The sequence below is a fragment of the Hippopotamus amphibius genome, chromosome 8, assembly GCF_030028045.1.
Source record: "Hippopotamus amphibius kiboko isolate mHipAmp2 chromosome 8, mHipAmp2.hap2, whole genome shotgun sequence".
Classification (NCBI taxonomy): Eukaryota; Metazoa; Chordata; class Mammalia; order Artiodactyla; family Hippopotamidae; genus Hippopotamus; species Hippopotamus amphibius.
This window is the reverse complement of record NC_080193.1, coordinates 9,487,040-9,506,561: the sequence shown is the minus strand read 5'-3', so window position 1 is coordinate 9,506,561 and position 19,522 is coordinate 9,487,040. Positions and strand designations below refer to the sequence as shown.

The window sequence follows — 19,522 nt, the reverse complement described above, 5'->3', positions numbered from 1 at the left end:
TCCTGCATGTCAGTTTCCTCGCCTGTAAACTGGGAAGCCTGGGTGTCTCATCCAGGCTAAGGTTCAGGGTCTGCCCCACGCTGGGAAGTCGGAGATGGTGGAGACGTAGGGTCCCCAGACTTGCCTCATCTGGGTTTTCACTGGTGATTCTGGCCGCAATGACATGGCCTCGGGCGATGGGAGGGTTGGAAGGGGTTTCAAAAGCAATGGTCGTCACCCCCCAGGGGGACTCTCCGTACAGAAGCCGGATATCCTTCAGCCTGTGCAGTGGCACGCCCATGGCGATCTGAAATCAAGAACCCCATCCCGTGAGAGGGTCAGTCCTAGGGCCCAGGTTCAATCCCTGGTAGGGGAACTCAGATCCCACAAGCCACGAGGCTCAGCAAAAAACAAACAAACAAACAAAAAACCTCTCAAAAGATTGAGCCAAAAAAAAGAAACAAAACTGTACAAACATACAAATACAGAGAAAGCAAATACCACTTGATAGCATCTGGCCACATGTGCTTTTTAACAAATGGTAGATTGAGGTGCAGGATGTGGGTGTTAATTGTATTATTCTTGCGGCTTTTCTGAAAATGTTCAAGGTGAAAGAAATAAACAAAATAAACAAAATAAAAATTCTGGGAGAATTTTTAAGAAATTAAAGTTAAATTCTAATTAAATTAAATGTAAACAGTTTAAATTTAGTTAATTGATTTAAATGTAAACAAAATTTAATTAAAAGAAATTTTTAAGAAAGAAAGGAGAAAGGAAGCAGATGTTAATAAAAAAATTAAAGAGTTTCCATTAATGCAACAGTTCCTAACTCTGGGTGACATGTTCTTAGTGGGGGTGATATTGCCCTCAAGAGGGCAAACATTTGTTCTTGGGGGTGAAAAAAATCTTACTCTTTCTATGTACAGGCAGACCTTGGAGATACTAGGGGTTCGATTCTGACCACCACAATAAAGTGAATGTTGCAACAGAATCACACAAATGTTTTGGATTCCCAGTGCGTATAAAAGTTACATTTACATTACACTGTAGTCCATTAAGTGTGTAACAGCAGTATGTTTAAAAGAACAATGTGCATACCTTAATTAAAAAATACTTTATTGCTAAAAAATGCTAATCATCACCCAAGCCTTCACAGAGTCTTAATCTTTTTGCTAGTGGAGGGTTTGAAATATTTCAAGAATTAGCAAAATGTGACACAGACACGAAATAAGCAAATGCTGCTGGAAAAATGGCACCATTATACTTGCTCAACACAGGGTTGCCACAAACCTTCAATTTGTGCTAAAAGAAAAGACCCTGCAATAAAGCAAAGTGCAGTAAAATAAGGCGTGCCTGTCTACCGCACAACTACAGCTACAGCATCTAAACAGACAGACAGTATATCTGTGCTATTAACACTCCATGGGGGAGAAATTAGCGGGGGAAATGTCTAAAAGGACAAGCCACAACGAGAAAAAGGTTTATGAATGGGTACTGGGGAGGTCCACAAATTCCCCGAAATTGTATAAAATAGATTTCTCCTGGGAGAAGGTCCACGGCTTTTGCCAGTTTCTCCAAGGGCTACATGGCCAGACAAAGGTGACAAACCACTGCATGGCTCTCCGCGTACCCACACACCAAAACAGTCACTCCCGGGGACACCAACCAAGAGACAGGCTGCCTGAGCAGCACAGGGGACCCCAGTCTGGGCAGCAGCCCCAGGGTTCAGAACCCGTTTCCTTGCCTGTAGCTGGGCAGCTGGCAGATTGACATCAGCGATCATTTCCGTGCAGGGGTGTTCCACCTGCAGGCGGGGATTCAGCTCCAAGAAGTGGAAGCTGCCGTCCTGGCTGTAGAGGTATTCAACGGTCCCCGCGCTCATGTAGCCCACGGTCTTGGCCAGGCGCACGGCACACTGCAGGGAGACGGGGGTGGGCGAGGGGCTTCCAGTGGCTTTCTCGGGGAAAACGTACTAGATCCCTCACCAAAGGCAGGCTGAGGACCTGTTGTGTGTAAATTACCTTGGGACCTCCGAGATCACACTCTAATAAACCTGCGTGAGGCTGGAATCCTCTCTGTGATGGGCCATCCCCCTGCCAATCGGTCTCTTCCTGGACACCCACCCCCACTTTGGCAACTTGGAGTGTTGAGAGCTCTTGCTGGCTCTGAGTTGAGATACCCCCCACCCCCGTGGCTGCCCCTCCCCCACAGCTCCCCAGAGCCCACCTGCTCCATGTATTCGAACACGGCCGGCATGGCAATGGTGGCCGGCGCCTCCTCTATGATCTTCTGATGCCTCCGCTGGATGGAACAGTCTCTCCCAAACAGGGACAGGGCGTTCCCGTACTGGTCGGCGAGGATCTGGACCTCCAGGTGACGGGCGTGCTGGGCCAGCTTCATGAGAAAGATGGGGGAGCCGGGTATCTCGCTCTGCACCTGGGGGGATGGCAGGGTAGCTGGCTCTTCCCTGGGGAAGCAGGGCTGGAGCAGGAAGTTCTCCAAAGAGAGTGCGAAACGATGGCAGGGATGCCCATGGTTTTGCCGATCTTTTAGTTGTACCTCTCTCAGAGACATTACATTCTCATGGTTTTTAAGTCAAATATGATGAAAATACATAATGTCGAAGATAAAGTAAAAATAAATGTTCACATGGAATAATGTCTAAGACAAATTCTTTTTAAAAGCAAGTTGCAATAACATATGGGATGATCCTGCTTATGTGAAAAATAAGAAAACAATTATATGAAGGTCTATGCAAAAGTATACACTACAGTAAAAGTACTGGAAAGAAACCCGATGGCTAACAGGGGTTACATTTGAAAAGGGGGGAGAGTGTTGAGGAAGGGATGTGAAGTTGTGAAAGGGACATTTCCTTTTTTATTCTTAAGATGTCACTGAACTGTCTGAATGTTGACACTGAGAACATTTTCATATTGCACTCATGTAATTAAAAAAAGCAAGCTTGGAGAGCCTGTGTATGGGATAAGGGAATAGGGGGTATATGGGAACTCTGTCCTTTCCACTTAATTTTCCTGCGAATGAAAAACTGCTCTAAAAGAGTAAAGCCTGTTTTTTACAAAGAAAGAAAAAAGCTTTAAAATCTGTACAACCCCTAAATGCAAGGTAAGACCCAGGACTGGATCCTGAAACAGAAAGGGGATATTAGTGAGGAGAAGTGGGGTGATCCAAACTAAGTCTGAAGTTCACTTAATAGAAATGGATGAATGAAATTCATCTCTTAGTGACAAGCATGGTATTGTTACAAAAGATGTTAACAATAGGGGAAAGGAGGTGAAGGGCAGATGGGGACTCTGTACTGCTGTTGTGACTTTCCCTAAAATATAAATTCGTCCCCCCAAAATGCCCCCAAACCAGTACACCCCGATTGGGACATGTGGTAGTGAAACCACTACTTTATATAACACTCACACATGGCCCACCGCTGTATAATCAGTAAATCTTTTGAGAAATCAATTTACTGGTATGTATTTGTCAGTGCATGTAACGTACATGCTATTTAACTAAGTTCTTCTTCCCCCATGGTCTTTACCCAAGAAAATAATTCAGAAGAAGGCAAAAAAAAAGCTAAATATTATTTACAGTATTAAATACCATATTATACTATAGTGGCATTGTGCATAATAACGAAAATGGAAGCAAGCTTAACACTTCACAAAAAAGGAAAGTTTGATAAAGAAGACGATGGCCACATAGGGAATACTGGACAATCATCCAAATAACTGTAAGGACGGGAACAGGGTAAAAATGTTTATGATCCACAATTTGGATTTTTTTTTTTTTTTTTTATAAATTTATTTATTTTATTTATTTATTGGCTGCGTTGGGTCTTTGTTGCTGCACATGGGCTTTCTCTAGTTGCTGCGAGTGGGGGCTACTCTTCATTGTGGGGTGCAGGCTTCTCATTGTAGTGGCCTCTCCCGTTGTGGAGCACGGGCCCTAGGCGCGTGCGCTTCAATAGTTGCAGCACATGGGCTCAGTAGTTGTGGCTCACGGGCTCCAGAGCACAGGCTCAACAGCTGTGGCACACGGGCCTAGTTGCTCTGTAGTATGTGGCATCTTCCCAGGGCAGGGATCGAACCCGTGTCCCCTGCATTGTCAGGTGGATTCTTTACCACTGCGCCACCTAGGAAGTCCTGGAATTTTTTAAATGTAGAACAAGATATCGTGTAGGCCAAATATAACTCTTAAAAATACACATGTGAATATCTGGTAATAACCTACAATGGGAAAGAATTCAGGTATGTATGTATACCTGAATCACTTTTCTGTACACCTGAAACATTGTAAATCAACTATACTTAACAAAAAAATAAAAATTTAAAAAATAAAATTAACTAATTAAATATACACGTGAGCAAAGTCTATTAGAAAACCTAGAAATATTAAAATAGTTGGGTTAAGAATGGGAAGATTATCAGTATGAATTTTTATAAACATTGCCAAAGATGGGCATGATTGTTGTTGGTTTTTTTTAATCTATAGTTAGGGGATCTTTTAAAAAAATTTTTTAATTGACATATAGTTGATTTACAATACATGTAAGTTTGTGTACAGCACAGTGATTCCGTTACGTGTATGTATATTTTTTCCTTTTCAGATTCTTTTCCCTTATGGGTTATTACATAATATTGAGTATAGTTCCCTGTGCTGTACAGTGGGTCCTGTTGGTTATTTTATACGTAGTAGTGTGTATATGTTAATCCCAGCCTCCAAATGTATCCCTTCCCCCACCCCACCCCCGGGGCATAATGTTTTAAAAGTGGAAAATCAGCTACAAATAAGTAAACAAACGATTTGTTCCAACAGTAAGAGTCAGTTGTCTAGAAATGTTAAAAATACTGAAACTGCCAAAATGTACAAAATATCCCACCTCTCGATAAACAAATATAGTAACAGATATTCTCACAGACAGATACCCCTGAAATCCTTTATAGACACACTGATTCACAGAATCAAACAGCTAAGGAAATACTGTACAGATTAGCACAAACCTTGTTCTGCGAGTAACAATGTATACATTTGCTTTGCAATACAACCAAACACAGCAATACCCCAGCTCCCACAACTGTCCTCTTGGTTGTAACACAATGTTAGTGGAAAGAATCTAGTGGCCACCAAGTGAATAAACACAATTCCCAAAGACATATGGAAAAACACGTGGCACAAACAGCTCACCTGTCTGAAAAGCATTGGGAAGTCCTCGGCAGTTTCCGCCTTCCGGATGCCTTTCCCTCCAACGCCTTCGGAAGCTTTGATCATCACGGGAAAACCAATTTTTTCTGCTGCCTGGGACAAAGGACAAACAGACCTCTTTAGAGGTTAGACAGTTTCCAGAGCTACCAGGATGATGAGAAGTTTCTGGCACCTGGTCCCCCAGGTGCGCTTACCTCCAAGCCCTCATCTACATCTTTCACGCAACCATTGTTGTAAATGTACTCCGGGATGCTGATCCTTTGTCCCTGCTGCAGACTATCTTCCACCCACTCCACCATCAGACCTGGAGGGTCACAAAGAAAACTGAGTCTTCCCCAAGACAGCACAGACACAGAAACACAGGGCCTCTTCCCACCTAAGCCACTCTAGACTTGGCCTCAGAATTCAGACACAGCCCTTCAGCTTCCCACAGTGGATTTTAATTTCCTTAAGGACTGATCCAACCTGAATGGGAAACCAAGCTGAAGAAAATTCAGCCTGAGTCTACCAAGAACAGCCATATTAATCTGAACCCAAAATTTCCAACTCTACCCTATGGAGTCATTTGCATGTGAATCATTACTTTCCAAAAACCTGTGAAGATTTAAAAAAAACAAAACAAAAAAAGAAACAAACTTTTCATTCCAAATTTAAAATTCAATCTTTGGAGGAAAAAAATCAAACTAAGAAACTTTTGAGATCTTTTCTCTGTTTATTTTTTAAATTTATCCTAGAAATTCCACTTTTAGGAATTGATCTTAAGGAATGGTTAAAATGGACATAGGATTATCAAGGTTTTTAATGTTTTCAAAATTGGAAAAAAATTCATTGGAAACAATCTAAATGTATAACTATAGAGGACTCTTTAAGTCAATTACGGTACATCTGTATAATGTAATCCTATGCAGGCATTTTAAATGTTGTAAAGCATACATACTGACATAGAAAGATTAGTGAGAAAAAACAAGTCACAAACTATTAAATATAAGAGCTCTGGTTCTTTAAAGGAGGTGCCTAGAAAAAAGGCTGGAAAAATATAACAAATGATCAAAACCAGGTCATCAGATTATAAACAATTTCTATTTCTTTTTTTATACTTCTAAGTTGTCTATAATGAAATATACCACTTTCTTGATAATTTTTAAAAAACTGCAATGAAAGAATTAAAAAAGCATACACCTGTCACCCCCTCTGCTCACATTAGCAAGACTGGGCCCAGGAGTTCCCTCAAAGCGAAGCTCGGGGCCCCTTACCGCTTCCGCTCCAGGGCAGTGTCGGGATCTGCAGTGTCTGGGCCACGATGGTGGAGGCGATCTTATCTCCTAGCGCCCACATGGCCTCGCTGGGAGGACCTGAGGGATCGGGGCAAAGAGGAGAGGCAGACTAGAGTCAGCCACAAAGCCCTGGAAGCCAGGTGCCAATCAGGTGCACAAAGAAAAGTCCCCAAGTCCCAGCTTTCAAGGATTTAACATCAAGTTGGGGAAGAAAAATATCCATTAGTCTGCTACTTTATCAGTCAACTTTCAATACATGTGGATTGTAAACACGATTTACAACCTAAGCGATGTGGCCTACACAAAGTTCACTAGCAAAAAGCTAGACCAAGGAGGCAAGCCAGCGCCTCAAAACACTACACCACAGGTTAGCAAACTTTTCCTATAACGAGCCATAGGCAATACATAAATGAATGGGCAGGGCCGTGTTTCAATAAAACTTTATTTACAAAAGCAGGCAGCAGGCCAGATTTGGCCTGTGAGCTATAGCTGGCTGGCTCTGGGGCTGGACCATCAACCTCCAGAATTAAAAATGAGAGACCCATGTGACAGCCAATCAGAGGCCACAGACAAAGAACACATCAGCAAGCACAGATCACCAGGTAGACCCTCAGGTGAATCTCAGGTATTGATTTTGTACCAAGCTGCTTTATACACAAGTCTGTGTGTGGACCCAGAGGTAAGTAGCAGCAACAAGGATTTATTGCAGATGGTAAATGATTCCCATCGCACACAAGAATGATAGATAGTATAACTGAGTAAAGTTTACAAATTACAAATCTGAATCCTGAAACAAACAGATGCCAAAGATAATAAGTATCACTTTACCTAATAAGTAGTGGAGATGAGGGGCTCTGGTCCCAGTGGGTGAGAGCATTCCTAAGGTGTGGCCTTATCAGAAAGGTTTCCAAACCTAGTTAGAAATCTGAACATGGCTGGTATCTCAGTACCAACAGGAACACCAGCAGAGGGCTCTGCTTGCCCCAGCATCATTCTGCTATGGTAACCATGGTAATGGCTCCTCTTTCCCTGGGCTGGCTGACCTATCCATGTGACCTCCCACCCCTGGACTCCCCTGTTCCTGACCATGAAAGTGTAACGTGGGACTATCAAACCAGCCCCCTCCTTATAGGGCTGTATTAGGGAGAATCTGACCCACCGAGCATCCCATCAACCCCCCAACTCCCACGTATCTGATGGAGGCACACTCTACCTAAGAAAGAAATCTCGTGCTTGTGCAGGAGCTCCGGAAGTTTGGGGTTTTCAGAAGCATGGCCCCAGCCAGCCCACACCGCCTACAAACACAGAGAGACATGAACAAAGGTCTTTCTTCAGGAACCCACCTCCGATCACACCCCAAAACTCTTCGCTGGGTCACATCAGCCCTGGATTTCAGAGTCTCCTAGGACCTGGCTCCTCCATCCCTTCCAACTTGCGGAACTGGGTTGCTCCAGAGCTCCGGGCATGACCACCGCCGTGGGAAGGCTGGGGTGCCCCATCTGACTTACGTGCACAGGGATCCTCTTGGCAATGTCCACAATCAGCTCCACGTTGGCGTAATTGTTGTTGTTGGGCCCTCCTGGGACGGGGACGTACTGATCTGCCATCTTGATATACTCTGGGATTAACCAGGAGAGAAAAAGAAAAGAAAAGAAAAGAGAAAAGGATGAGAGACCAAAGTCGAGGACAGGACATCTGCAGGACACAACCACATACGGCCACTGAAAGGATAGCCACGAAGATTCTAGGGCAACAATGGACAGATGATATGATAGTTCAAAGAAAATCGAATATGACCTTAATTGTGTGAAAATACATGTGCGTCTGGGGACTTCACTGGTGGTGGTGGTCTGGTGGTTAAGACTTCACCTTCCAGGAGGAGAGAAAAAATGGCAGTGAAGTAGAAGGACGTGGAATGCATCCCTCTCCACAGATGCATTAGGAATACACCAAAAGACGCAATAATTCCCACAGAGAAGCAGCTGAACACCAACAAACGACCTCGGACACCAGAAAGGACTGCAAAGATCCCAACATAACTGGGTAGGACAGAGGGAAAAAAAAAAAAAAGGAGAAAGAGGAGGAGAAGAAAGGAAAGGGACAGGTCCCACATCCTAGGGTGGGGGGATTTGAAACAGAGGGGAGATTGCTGAATTCGGGGAAACATCCCTTATCTGACAGGGAAACCCCTTCTCCAATGGGGAATTTCCTTGGGTCAGTAGGAAGGCATTTACAACTGTTCAAAGAAGGTGAAGTGGCTGAGCTGTGGCAGACAGGAAAGAGGGAGAAACACACGGAGGGTCTGCACCATGGCTCAGTGTGCCCGGACTGAGACATTGATTCACAGCTGAACAGGGGGTCTGGGAGCAGGAGCGTGGGAACCGGAGAACTGGTTCAGGGTGAGAAACATTGTTGGCAGTGGGGAGACGACCGAGAGGACAGGAGGGAAGAAATCTGCAGCGGAGGGTGCCTACTGCAGAAAGCTGAGCAGCCATAGTGGTGGCTGGATACTGCTGACTCACAAGCAGCAGGGAGGAGCTGCAGGTGTAGCCTCTCTCTCGGCGCCTGTGACAGACAGAGGAAGGACCCCTGTGGACCTAGCTAAAGCACTCAGGGATAACAAAGGCCCCCAGGTGGGGCTGCCCTAGAGTGCCTGCAGCCGAGAGTGGCCCAACTCTGAGACATTCTGTTTACACCTGAGCCACCAGCGTTCCTCTGCAACAGGCACCACCATGGCCGACTGAACCACCATGACCCAGGCAGTGCACCCGGCGGAGTCGTAGCGGGGGCAGGAGCCACGGTTGGAGGCGCTCTCTCGGCCCGAGCCGCCCAAGCCGCCGTGTCCCAGGCAGGGCAGCACTGCTCACTCACTCCCAGAGGAAGGAGCCACTATTGTACCCTCTCTCTCCCCACACACCTGTGCTTACAGACAAACAATAAAGGAAGCTCGGCTGGTCACAGAGTAATACAAAAAGCCCAAGGCGGGTAGAAGGATACCTACAGCTGAGACCCCAAGGAAACAGAAATATTAGTATTAATTCTGTTGAACTGGCCCATTCTGGGGTCAGTTCTAGTTTTGGTTTTTTGTTTGTTTGTTTGTTTTTATTTTCTATTTTTTTTAATTAATGACAATCTTAGTCCTAAGAGATCTACATGTTTTATAACATATTTTTATGCTATTTTTATTCTATTTTTATTTTTAGCCTTTTTTATAAATTTCTGTTTCTAGCTAAGTTCTTTGTAGTGCTGACTGTATCTCTCCTACCTTCTTTTCATCTCTATCTTTTATACATTTCTATTTCTTTCTTTTTATTTTCATATTTCCAGTCACACTACGCTCTTCTGTTCCCATGTCCTCTATCCTTTTTTAGTTAATTTTATCTTAATATACTTTTAAGCAATATTATCAGTCTGCTCTGTCTCCTTGTGTTATTCTCCAGACGACACACTGCTTAGGTATTTATTATTAGGTTTTTGTCTTTAGCTTAGATCTTAGTATAATTGTCTGATTTCATACTGAGAATCTTCAGTCTGTCTGGTGGTACTCTAACTCTTTATTGTATTTGGTCCTAGCTTTCAATATCTCCCTGGATTTGTGTTTGTGTGTGTGTGGTGTTATTTGCTGGTTGGTTTGTTTGTTTTTGCTTTTGTTTCTGTTTTGTTCTGTTTCGGTTTTGAATTTCTGTTGGTTTTCTCTTTGAATGTCTGATAGCATACTGGGGTTCTTCTGTCAGGTCTTTCTAGTGCCTTATGTTCTATTGGAGTCAGTATTTGTGTGTCTTATACATGTATGTGTTTCCTTGACTTAGTATTTGTTTGACTCAGCACTCTGCCATTAATCTGGGGTTTGGACAGTCTCCTTCAAACCCCTTTATTGCCGGGACAAGCAACCTCTGAAATTTGGACTACCACGAGAAAACAAAGAAACACCATGCAGGTAAAGGAGCAGGAAAAAAACCCACAAGACCAAATAAATGAAGAGGAAATAGGAAAAATGCCTGAAAAAGAATTCAGAGTAATGATAGTAAAAATGATACAAAATCTCAATCTCAATAACAAAATACAGAAAATACAAGAAACAGTTAATAAGGACTCAGAAGAACTAAAGAACAAACAAACAGTAATGGACAACAAAATAACTGAAATTAAAAATATTCTAGATGGTATAAACAGCAGAATAACTGAGGCAGAAGAACGGATAAGTGAGTTGGAAGATAGAATGGGGGAAATAACTGCCACAGAGCATGACAAAGAAAAAAGAATAAAAAGAATAGAAGACAGTCTCAGACACCTTGGTGATAACATTAAGCGCACCAACATTCAAATCATAGGCATTCCAGAAGAAGAAGAAAAAAAGAAAGGATCTGAGAAAATATTTGAAGAGCTTATAGTGGAAAACTTCCCCAACATGGGAAAGGAAATAATTAACCAAGTTCAAGAAGCAGAGAGTCCCATACAGAATAAACCCAAGGAGAAATACGCCAAGGCACATATTAATCAAACTAACGACAATTAAACACAAAGAAAAAATATTAAAAGCAGTAAGAGAAAAGCAACAAATAACATATAAGGGAAAACCCATAAGGATAACAGCTGACCTTTAGAGCAGAAAGAGAAATTAAGGAAACTCTCACATTTACCATTGCAACAAAAAGAATAAAATACCAAGGAATAAACCTGGCTAAGGAGGCAAAAGACCTGTATGCAGAAAACTATAAGACACTGATGAAAGAAATCAAAGATGACACAAACAGATGGAGGCACATACCATGTTCTTGGACTGGAAGAATCAACATTGTGAAAATGACTGTACTACCCAAAGCAATCTACAGATTCAACACAATCCCTATCAAATTACCAATGGCATTTTTCACAAAACTAGAACAAGAAATCTTATGATTTGTATGGAAACGCAAAAGACCCTGAATAGCCAAAGCAATCTTGGGAAGGAAAGATGGAGTTGGTGGAATTAGGCTTCCTGACTTCAAACTATACTACAAGGCCACAGTGATCAAGACAGTATGGTACTGGCACAAAAATATAAAGGAAGGGCAATGGAACAGAATAGAAAACTCAGAGGTAAGCCCAAACACATATGGGCATCTTATCTTTGACAAAGGAGGCAAGAATATACAATGGAAAAAAGACAGCCTCTTCAATAAGTGGTGCTGGGAAAGTTGGACAGCAACATGTAAAAGACTGAAATTAGAACACTTCCTAACATCACACCCAAAAATAAATTCAAAATGGATTAAAGACCTAAATGTAAGGCCAGACACTGTAAATCTCCTAGAGGAAAACATAGGCAGAACACTCTATGACATACATCAAAGCAAGATCCTTTTGGACCCATCTCCTAGAATAATGGAAATAAAATCAAGAATAAATAAATGGGACCTAATGAAACTTAAAAGCTTTTGCACAGTGAAAGAAACCATAAACAAGACAAGAAGACAACCCTCAGAATGGGAGAAAATACTTGCCAACAAAGCAACAGACAAAGGATTAATCTCCAAAATATACAAGCAGCTCATGCAGCTTAATACCAAAAAAGCAAATAACCCAATCCACAAATGGGCAGAAGACCTAAATAGACATTTCTCCAAAGAAGACATACAGATGGCCAACAAACACATGAAAAGATGCTCAACATCACTAATAATAAGAGAAATGCAAGTCAAAGCCACAATAAGGTATCACCTCACACTGGTCGGAATGGCCATCATCAAAACATCTAGAAACAATAAATGTTGGAGAGGGTGTGGAGAAAAGGAAACTCGCCTGCACTGTTGGTGGGAATGTAAGTTGCTACAGCCACTATGGAAAACAGTTTGGAGGTTCCTTCAAAAACTAAAAATGGAACTACCATATGACCCAGTAATCCCACTACTGGGCATATACCCAGAGAAAACCATAATCCAAAAAGAAACATGTACCACAATGTTCACTGCAGCACTATTTACAATAGCCAGGACATGGAAGCAACCTAAATGCCCATCAACAGATGAATGGATAAAGAAGATGTGGCACATATATACAATGGAATATTACTTAGCCATAAAAAGGAATGAAATGGAGCTATATGTAATGAGGTGGATAGACCTGGAGTCTGTCATACAGAGTGAAGTAAGCCAGAAAGAGAAAAACAAATACCGTATGCTAACTCATATATATGGAATCTAAAAAAAAAAAAAGAAAAAAAAAGAAAAAAATGGTACTGATGAACCCAGTGACAAGACAAGAATAAGGATGCAGATGCAGAGAATGGACTGGAGGACACAAGGTTGAGGGGGTGGGGGGCGAAGGGGAAGCTGGGACTAAGTGAGAGAGTAGCACAGACATATATATACTACCAACTGTAAAATAGATAGCTAGTGGGAAGTTGCTGTACAACAAAGGGAGATCAACTCAGTGATGGGTGATGCCTTAGAGGGTGGGGGGGAGTTGCGGGAGGGAGGGAATATGGGGATATGTATATAAACACAGCTGATTGACTTTGGTGTACCTGAAAAACTGGTACAAGAGTGTAAAGCAATTATATTCCAATAAAGAGTTAAAAAAAAAAAAAAGACTTCACCTTCCAATGCAGGGGGTGCAGGTTCCATCCCTGGTCGGGGGAGCTAAGATCCCACATGCCTCACAGCCAAAAAACCAAAACATAAACAATATTGTAACAAATTCAATAAAGACTTTAAAAATGATCCACATCAAAAAAAAGAAAGAAAGAAAGAAAGAAAACGTGCATCTGGACAAGGCTTGGAAGGCAACAAAAAAGAAGGAAGCAAGCTATCAGGATAGTCGGATTAGAGATGGGTTTTAATTTTTTTTTTTTTTTTTTTTTAACTTTTGGCAGCACCGCACAGCTTGCAGGATCTCAGTTCCCCCACCAGGGACTGAACCCTAGCCTTGGCAGTGAAAGCCTGGAATCCCAACCACTAGGCCACGAAGGAACTCCCTAAAAATTCTTGTTTAAGATTTATCTTAATATTGTTTTGCCATTAAACAATACAATGTTTGTTTTTAATCATGGTAAAAAAAAAAACGCATAACAACGTTTACCATCTTAATCACTTTTTAAGTGTACAGCTCAGTAGTGTCAAGTATATTCACATTGTTGTGAAACAGATCTCCAGAACTTTTTCATCTCACACATCTCAAACTCGATACCCATGAAATGACAACTCCCCATCCCCTCCCCGAAGCCCCTGGCAACCACCATTCTACTTTCTGTCTCTATGAATCTGACTCCTCTAGGAACCTCATATAAGTAGAAACATCTGGTATCTGACTGGCTTATTTCACTGAGCATAGTGTCCTTAAGGTTCATCCATGTTGTAACGTGAGACAGGATTTCCTTCCTTTTCAAAGCTGAATACAATACTAAGTTTTGATTTTAAAATATTCATGGTCTTTAAAACCAGAAATCCCAATTCTAGGAATATGTTCTAAAAAAAGACTCATCAACGAGGCCAAAGACTGATGTAAGAGGGTGTTCACCGGGCAGCATTTTGAACTGTGAAAAGCTAGACTCAATCAAAAATCAGGAATTGGGAGGGACTTCCCTGGTGGTCCAGTGGGTAAGACTCCGGGCTCCCAATGCAGGGGGCCTGGGTTCGATTTCGATCCCTGGTTGGGGAACTAGATCCCACATGCATGCCACAACTAAAGACCCTGCATGTCGCAACTAAGACCTGGTGCAGCCCAAATAAATAAATATTAAAAAATAAAAGTTAGGAGTCGGTACATGTGCACTATGAAATTCTCTAAGACCCTGAAAAGGAACAATGTTGAACTTGATGTGAAGACTTGGAAAGAAACTCAAGAGCAATGCTTCCTTCCAGCTGGCCTGCCTCCGATGTTTACCCAAAATGGTGTGCCAGCAATTGGAGACGTCCCAGAGATTACAAAGCGAGAAGTCGGACCCTGATCCTCTCCTTGCTGAATTTTACTATCATGTTGGAGAAGATAAACAAGAAAATAAACACAATGACTACAGACTGTGGGCAGTGCCAGGGCTCTCTGAGAGGGATGCCCAGGAGGAAGGACCATGAGACCCAAGTCGTGCATGGAGGGGTGGCAGCCTGCTGTGCAAAGAGCTTCCGGAAAGCACTGTCAGCAGAAGGTCCAGAACATTCCAAGCCTCTGCAACAAGAAAGTGCAAGGCCAAAACTGATGAGGTCAGTGTGACTGGGACCCAGGGAGGGAGGCTGAGAGGCAGGAGATGGGTGTCCAGGAGGTCAGCAGGGGCCAAGTCATGTGGGGCCTTAACTGGCTGAGGTTCTGGAATTTTAGCCTGAGCGTGATGGGAGACCCCACAGCATAAGGCTGTGGACTCAGCCCATGGTTCCAATCCTGCCTGCATCACACACTCGTTGCATGACCCTGGGCAAGTGAGTGACATCCTTGTGCCTCAATTATCTCATCTGAAAAATGGAGCTAACAAGGAAACGTCCTCACTGTCGGGAGCAAAAAGGAGGCCACGTCTGTGCAGAGCAGAGCCCAGGGCTTGAACTCTGGGGAGCCTCAGGGGGCGAGGTAGCTGGTGCTAGACATGGACAGGGCTGATGGGACCTGAGCTGTGTTTTTAAAAGATCCGTTTGGCTGCTGTGCGCAGGGTCTGTAAAGGCGATTGTTCGGGGGAAAAAAAGCAAACTGTCTGTTATTAATAGAATGATCTGTGTTAAGAGATATGGAGAGGTAAATAAATAGAAAAATGAAGGAATGATTGAAATATAGTATAGTCACGTGCAAGAAAAAAACATCTGGAGGAAGAGACCCCAATCTACTGTAACATGGATGTTTCTCAAAGATGAGATTTCCACTTTGCACGTTAACCATTTGCATTTTTATAAGGTATATGCGTCACTCTTGTGATCAGCAGATGTTTTAATTAAATAAAGAAGAAAGGGGAGTAAATATGGGCTCAGAAGAGGTACCCTGCAATGCTGTTTGGGGTCCAGGATGGACTTGGCCCAGGTGGGATGAAGGAGGTGAGGGCAGGTAAGGACAGGACACAGCAGATGGGGAGAAAGTCAGGGCCCAGGTATTAATACCTGCGTTGGCTTTGAGGTCCTCAGGGGTTACCATGACTACAAACCGGATGGCCCGCTCATTTCGGAACATCTCATAGGCCCACCTGCGGATGGAGCGCATGCATTTCACAGCGGCGATACCATTGTTGGCAATGAGCACCTGGACAGGGGAAAACAAGGAAGGGGCCAGAGATGTACATCCACCTGTGGTGGAGGCTGCATGCTACCCCAGGGTTCATCTCACCTTTGCGAGCCTCCCATGGCGCCTTTTTGTAGTTCCAAGGCACTCAGCCCAGCACAGAGCAGGTATTCAACGTCTGCTGGCTGCGTGAATGGATGATCCGATGGATGGATGGTTGGATGAATGGATGGACAGATGGTCCAACGGATGATCAGATGGATGGATGGATGGATGATGATGGGATGGCTGATCAGATGGATGGATGGATGGATGGATGATGGTCAAATGGATGATGGGACGGATGATCAGACGGATGCATGGATGGATGGATGCATGGATGATGATCAAATGGATGATGGGATGGATGATCAGATGGATGGATGGATGCATGGATGGATGGATGCATGGATGATGGTCAAATGGATGATGGGGTAGATGATCAGATGGATGGATGGACGATTTTTGATTCCTCTGTTCGGCACCATCACGATCATATAACATTTTTTGAGCATTTAGTATGTACCAAGCTACAGAACAATTATTTCACCAACATTATTTTATCTCAACCTCACAACAGCCATTTGAAAGAGGTTGTATTATTATCACTATCTGAGGTTATAGACATAAAACCCAGAGGAGTTAAGGCACTGCCCAAGGTCACACAGCTAGTAAGTGGCAGAGCTGGGACTGGTGAGCCCTCCGAAGTATGACCTGTGCTCTGAACTGTCCCTGGTGGCTGCTTCTGCATCCAGAAAGTTAAAGGTCCCAGATTTGGGAAGGAGGAAAGGCAGTGATACTTGCTGTCCCCAGCAACGAAGGGGTCCTAGTTTCAATTCTCATTGTGATGTGAACTTGCTGTGTGGCATTAGGCAGATCCCTTCCCTCTCTGAGCTTCATCTTCACATGAGGAGCTCAGACTGGTAAACCTCCTGGTCTCTAAGAAATAAAACCAAACTCCAGTTTTCTTGTTAAAAAAAAAAAAAAATTAGGTGCATGGGTCCAAAGCTCCAACTTCTACACCCAGTCCAAAATTTTAAGGCCCTTCCATCGCTAACTAAGCTCCATGACGGCCCTGAAGGACAAGTCTCATTGGAGATTTGTGATGTGATCGCCTCTATTTTATGGAAGGGAATGCAAACCCAGACAGCACATCCCACGAGTGGCCACAGTAGTTTCTGCGTTCCTTCTCCCCTTTCAAAAATGCCTCCCAGGGAGTGAGGGAGGACTGTCTGGGCTCTGGTTTCCTCGACCTTATTACCCGAGCAAGGCTTGGTATGGGGGTGGGGAGGGTTGAATTTTCAGCCAGGGAGACCGGTAGCAGCCGGGTTTGGGAATCTATATGAGTCTCTATGGCTCAGTGCTGTACTTAGGACCCTGGGATGAGGGTGTGGGCTCTGGGTTCAAATTTCAGTTCCGCCACTGACCAGCTGTGAGACCTGGGCAAGCCACTCCCCCTGTCTGGGCCTCAGTTTCCTTGTCTGTAAAATAATACCCACTGACAGTGCTGTGGGGATGGTTAAATGAGATACAACAATGTAAAGCAGTTAACAGGATGCCTGGCCCAGAGGAGACACTCAATAAGTGGTAGCTGCTGCCCTTGTTGTTGCTGTTGTATTATTATTACCACCACTCCCAAATAAAATGGAAAAGAAAAAGGCCTTTCAGTCATACTGACCTGGGTTCAAATCCTGGTTCCAGCACTTCCTACCTCCATGACTCGAGACAACCAATGTCAAATTCCTGAGCCCTAGTTTCTCCGTGACTACAACAGGAATGACCAAACAGCGCGTGGTCAGGGCCTTAACCAGATGGAATGGGAAACGGTGTGAAAAGGCTTCACAAAACACCGAGTTCAGCTGTTTCCTTTCGTCACTGTCATTCTAGCACCTGGGTCTGCACTCCTGTAAGGAGCTATACACCTCGAGAGGCCAGGGCTGGGTTTTAGGCTCCCCTCCCAGAAACCTGGAAAGCAGCCCTCTGCATGAAGGGTCTTTGCAGGAGCCTCCCCACCCTTCTCAGAGGCCCCAGTCTCCTCCTCTGTGACATGGGGGTCACGCACCTGCCACTTAGGCTGTTGTAAGGGTGAAAAGCAGATGAACTCCAGCACCCAGCCCTCTGCAAATGCTCATGAAGGGCCTTTCCCTGCAGCCTGAGGCTGGTTAGCCCACCCCACCCCAAGCGCCAGGACCCCAACTGTACCTTCTCAATGACCCGATCCCCCCCAAAGCGCGTGACAAACTCAGCAGGGGAAGCCACGGTAAAGTCTCTGTGCAGGTCCAGCTTCTTCTGTTCTCGGCCTCTTCTTGCCAGGTGAAGCCCTGACATGCTGGGCCTGCCAGGGAACAGGAAAGACGGGTGAGCAAACACGTCTGGGACGCGCAGGGAGGGGGATGGAAACCCTGCAACTAGGAAATCCACATCCACAGAGAAGCCAAAGCCCATCAGACCCCTGCTGGTTTGCAGTCCTCCTCTGGGGACCTTGAAACACTTTACAAGGAGACTCAAGAGGTCAGATCACAAATGAAGCAGGAGCGACCCCCTGACCTGCCCCAAGCTGTACATTCAGATTTTTCATCTTAAATTCATTCTTACTTTATATGCACATAATTTAAGAACTCAAATAATACAAAAAAGCTTATAGCAGGAGTGCAAGTTTATGATCAGGGAAGTTCACACATTCTAATACTTCACATTTGTTAAACAGTTTGTACCTTTCATGTGCTTTTCTGTGCATGTATGTCGAATTTTTTGAAAAAACTAAAAACAAAAAAAGTATAACAACAAAATAGAGGGTCCTGGCCCCATCCCCCTTCTAGAACCCCACCCCAGAGGAAATCATGTTTGACTCTTTCTGGCATTTACACATCTCCATTGTTCTGAACAATATGTGTCCGTTATCCTGTGAGTCATCCACTTAAGACACCATCCATCTATGAACTTATTTTCTTGACAGATGTGGAATTAGTGCTCTTAAGTGCCCATCCCATCTGCTCCCCTTTCCCCAACCTCTCAATACAGGTATACTGCAATTTGGTAAATTCAGTATTCGGTGTTTTATGAGTCTGGGATCATTATTCACAGGTGAGGGCTGTGGTATACCAGATGTTCCTGTTTTGTTTTGTTTTTCCTGGAATTAATTTTTTTTTTCCATTGACTTGGTTTTCCTTGCACCTATTGCTAAATTCATCTCACTCCTCAGTATCCTAGCACAATAAGATAATCGATCGATTCCATTATTTTCCATTGGCCTCATCATTCCTGAAGGCCTTGACTCTCCTTTCATCTGGACGCTATTCTCTAAACCTCTATGCAACCATCAACTGGGACTTTCCTTCACTGACATCCTTAGGATTCCCTTTGCCTTTCCTGGGGGTTTGATCCTGAATTTGGGGGACCACATGGCTCCCTCTTTCTTGATGGACTCCCTTGTTTTGCTGGGGCATATCCTCCAGTAGTTTCATCTGGTTAAAAAGATGGTACAATGGCAGGACACTGACAATAATGGTCCCAAACATGCCTGTCTTGATCTCGGCTGCACAGGGTTCGTTTGCCACTGTCACCCTGGAGACTCTTTTTGGTTCTCTCGGATCCCTGTTGTCTGTCCTCCATGTCTTGCTCTTCTTTGGTTTACTCTCTTGTTTCAATGGAAGACATCCTTCAGTAGCTTTCTAAGAAAAGGTGTTCAGGGGAGTAAATGTTTTGTGACCTTGCATGTTCTAAAACTGTCTTCCTTCTGCCCTCACATTGGACTTGATCATTTGACTGAGCATGGAATTCTAGGCAGGAAAACCTTCTCCTTTAGAATTTTGGAAGCCTTGTGTCATTGTTGTTGTGGCTTCCAA

The 19,522-nt window shown here is 43.8% G+C and overlaps 1 protein-coding gene across 1 annotated transcript in view; it reads right to left on the bottom strand.

Moving 5' to 3' along the window:
* Positions 1-19,522, bottom strand: part of ACACB (acetyl-CoA carboxylase beta) — a 113,566-nt gene that overhangs the window by 68,830 nt on the left and 25,214 nt on the right. The window contains 10 exon segments of the mRNA XM_057745912.1: positions 125-286; positions 1,724-1,894; positions 2,206-2,415; positions 5,176-5,286; positions 5,388-5,497; positions 6,447-6,545; positions 7,681-7,762; positions 7,976-8,085; positions 15,521-15,659; positions 17,880-18,012. Of these exon segments, the coding sequence (XP_057601895.1) occupies positions 125-286; positions 1,724-1,894; positions 2,206-2,415; positions 5,176-5,286; positions 5,388-5,497; positions 6,447-6,545; positions 7,681-7,762; positions 7,976-8,085; positions 15,521-15,659; positions 17,880-18,012 (1,327 nt within the window).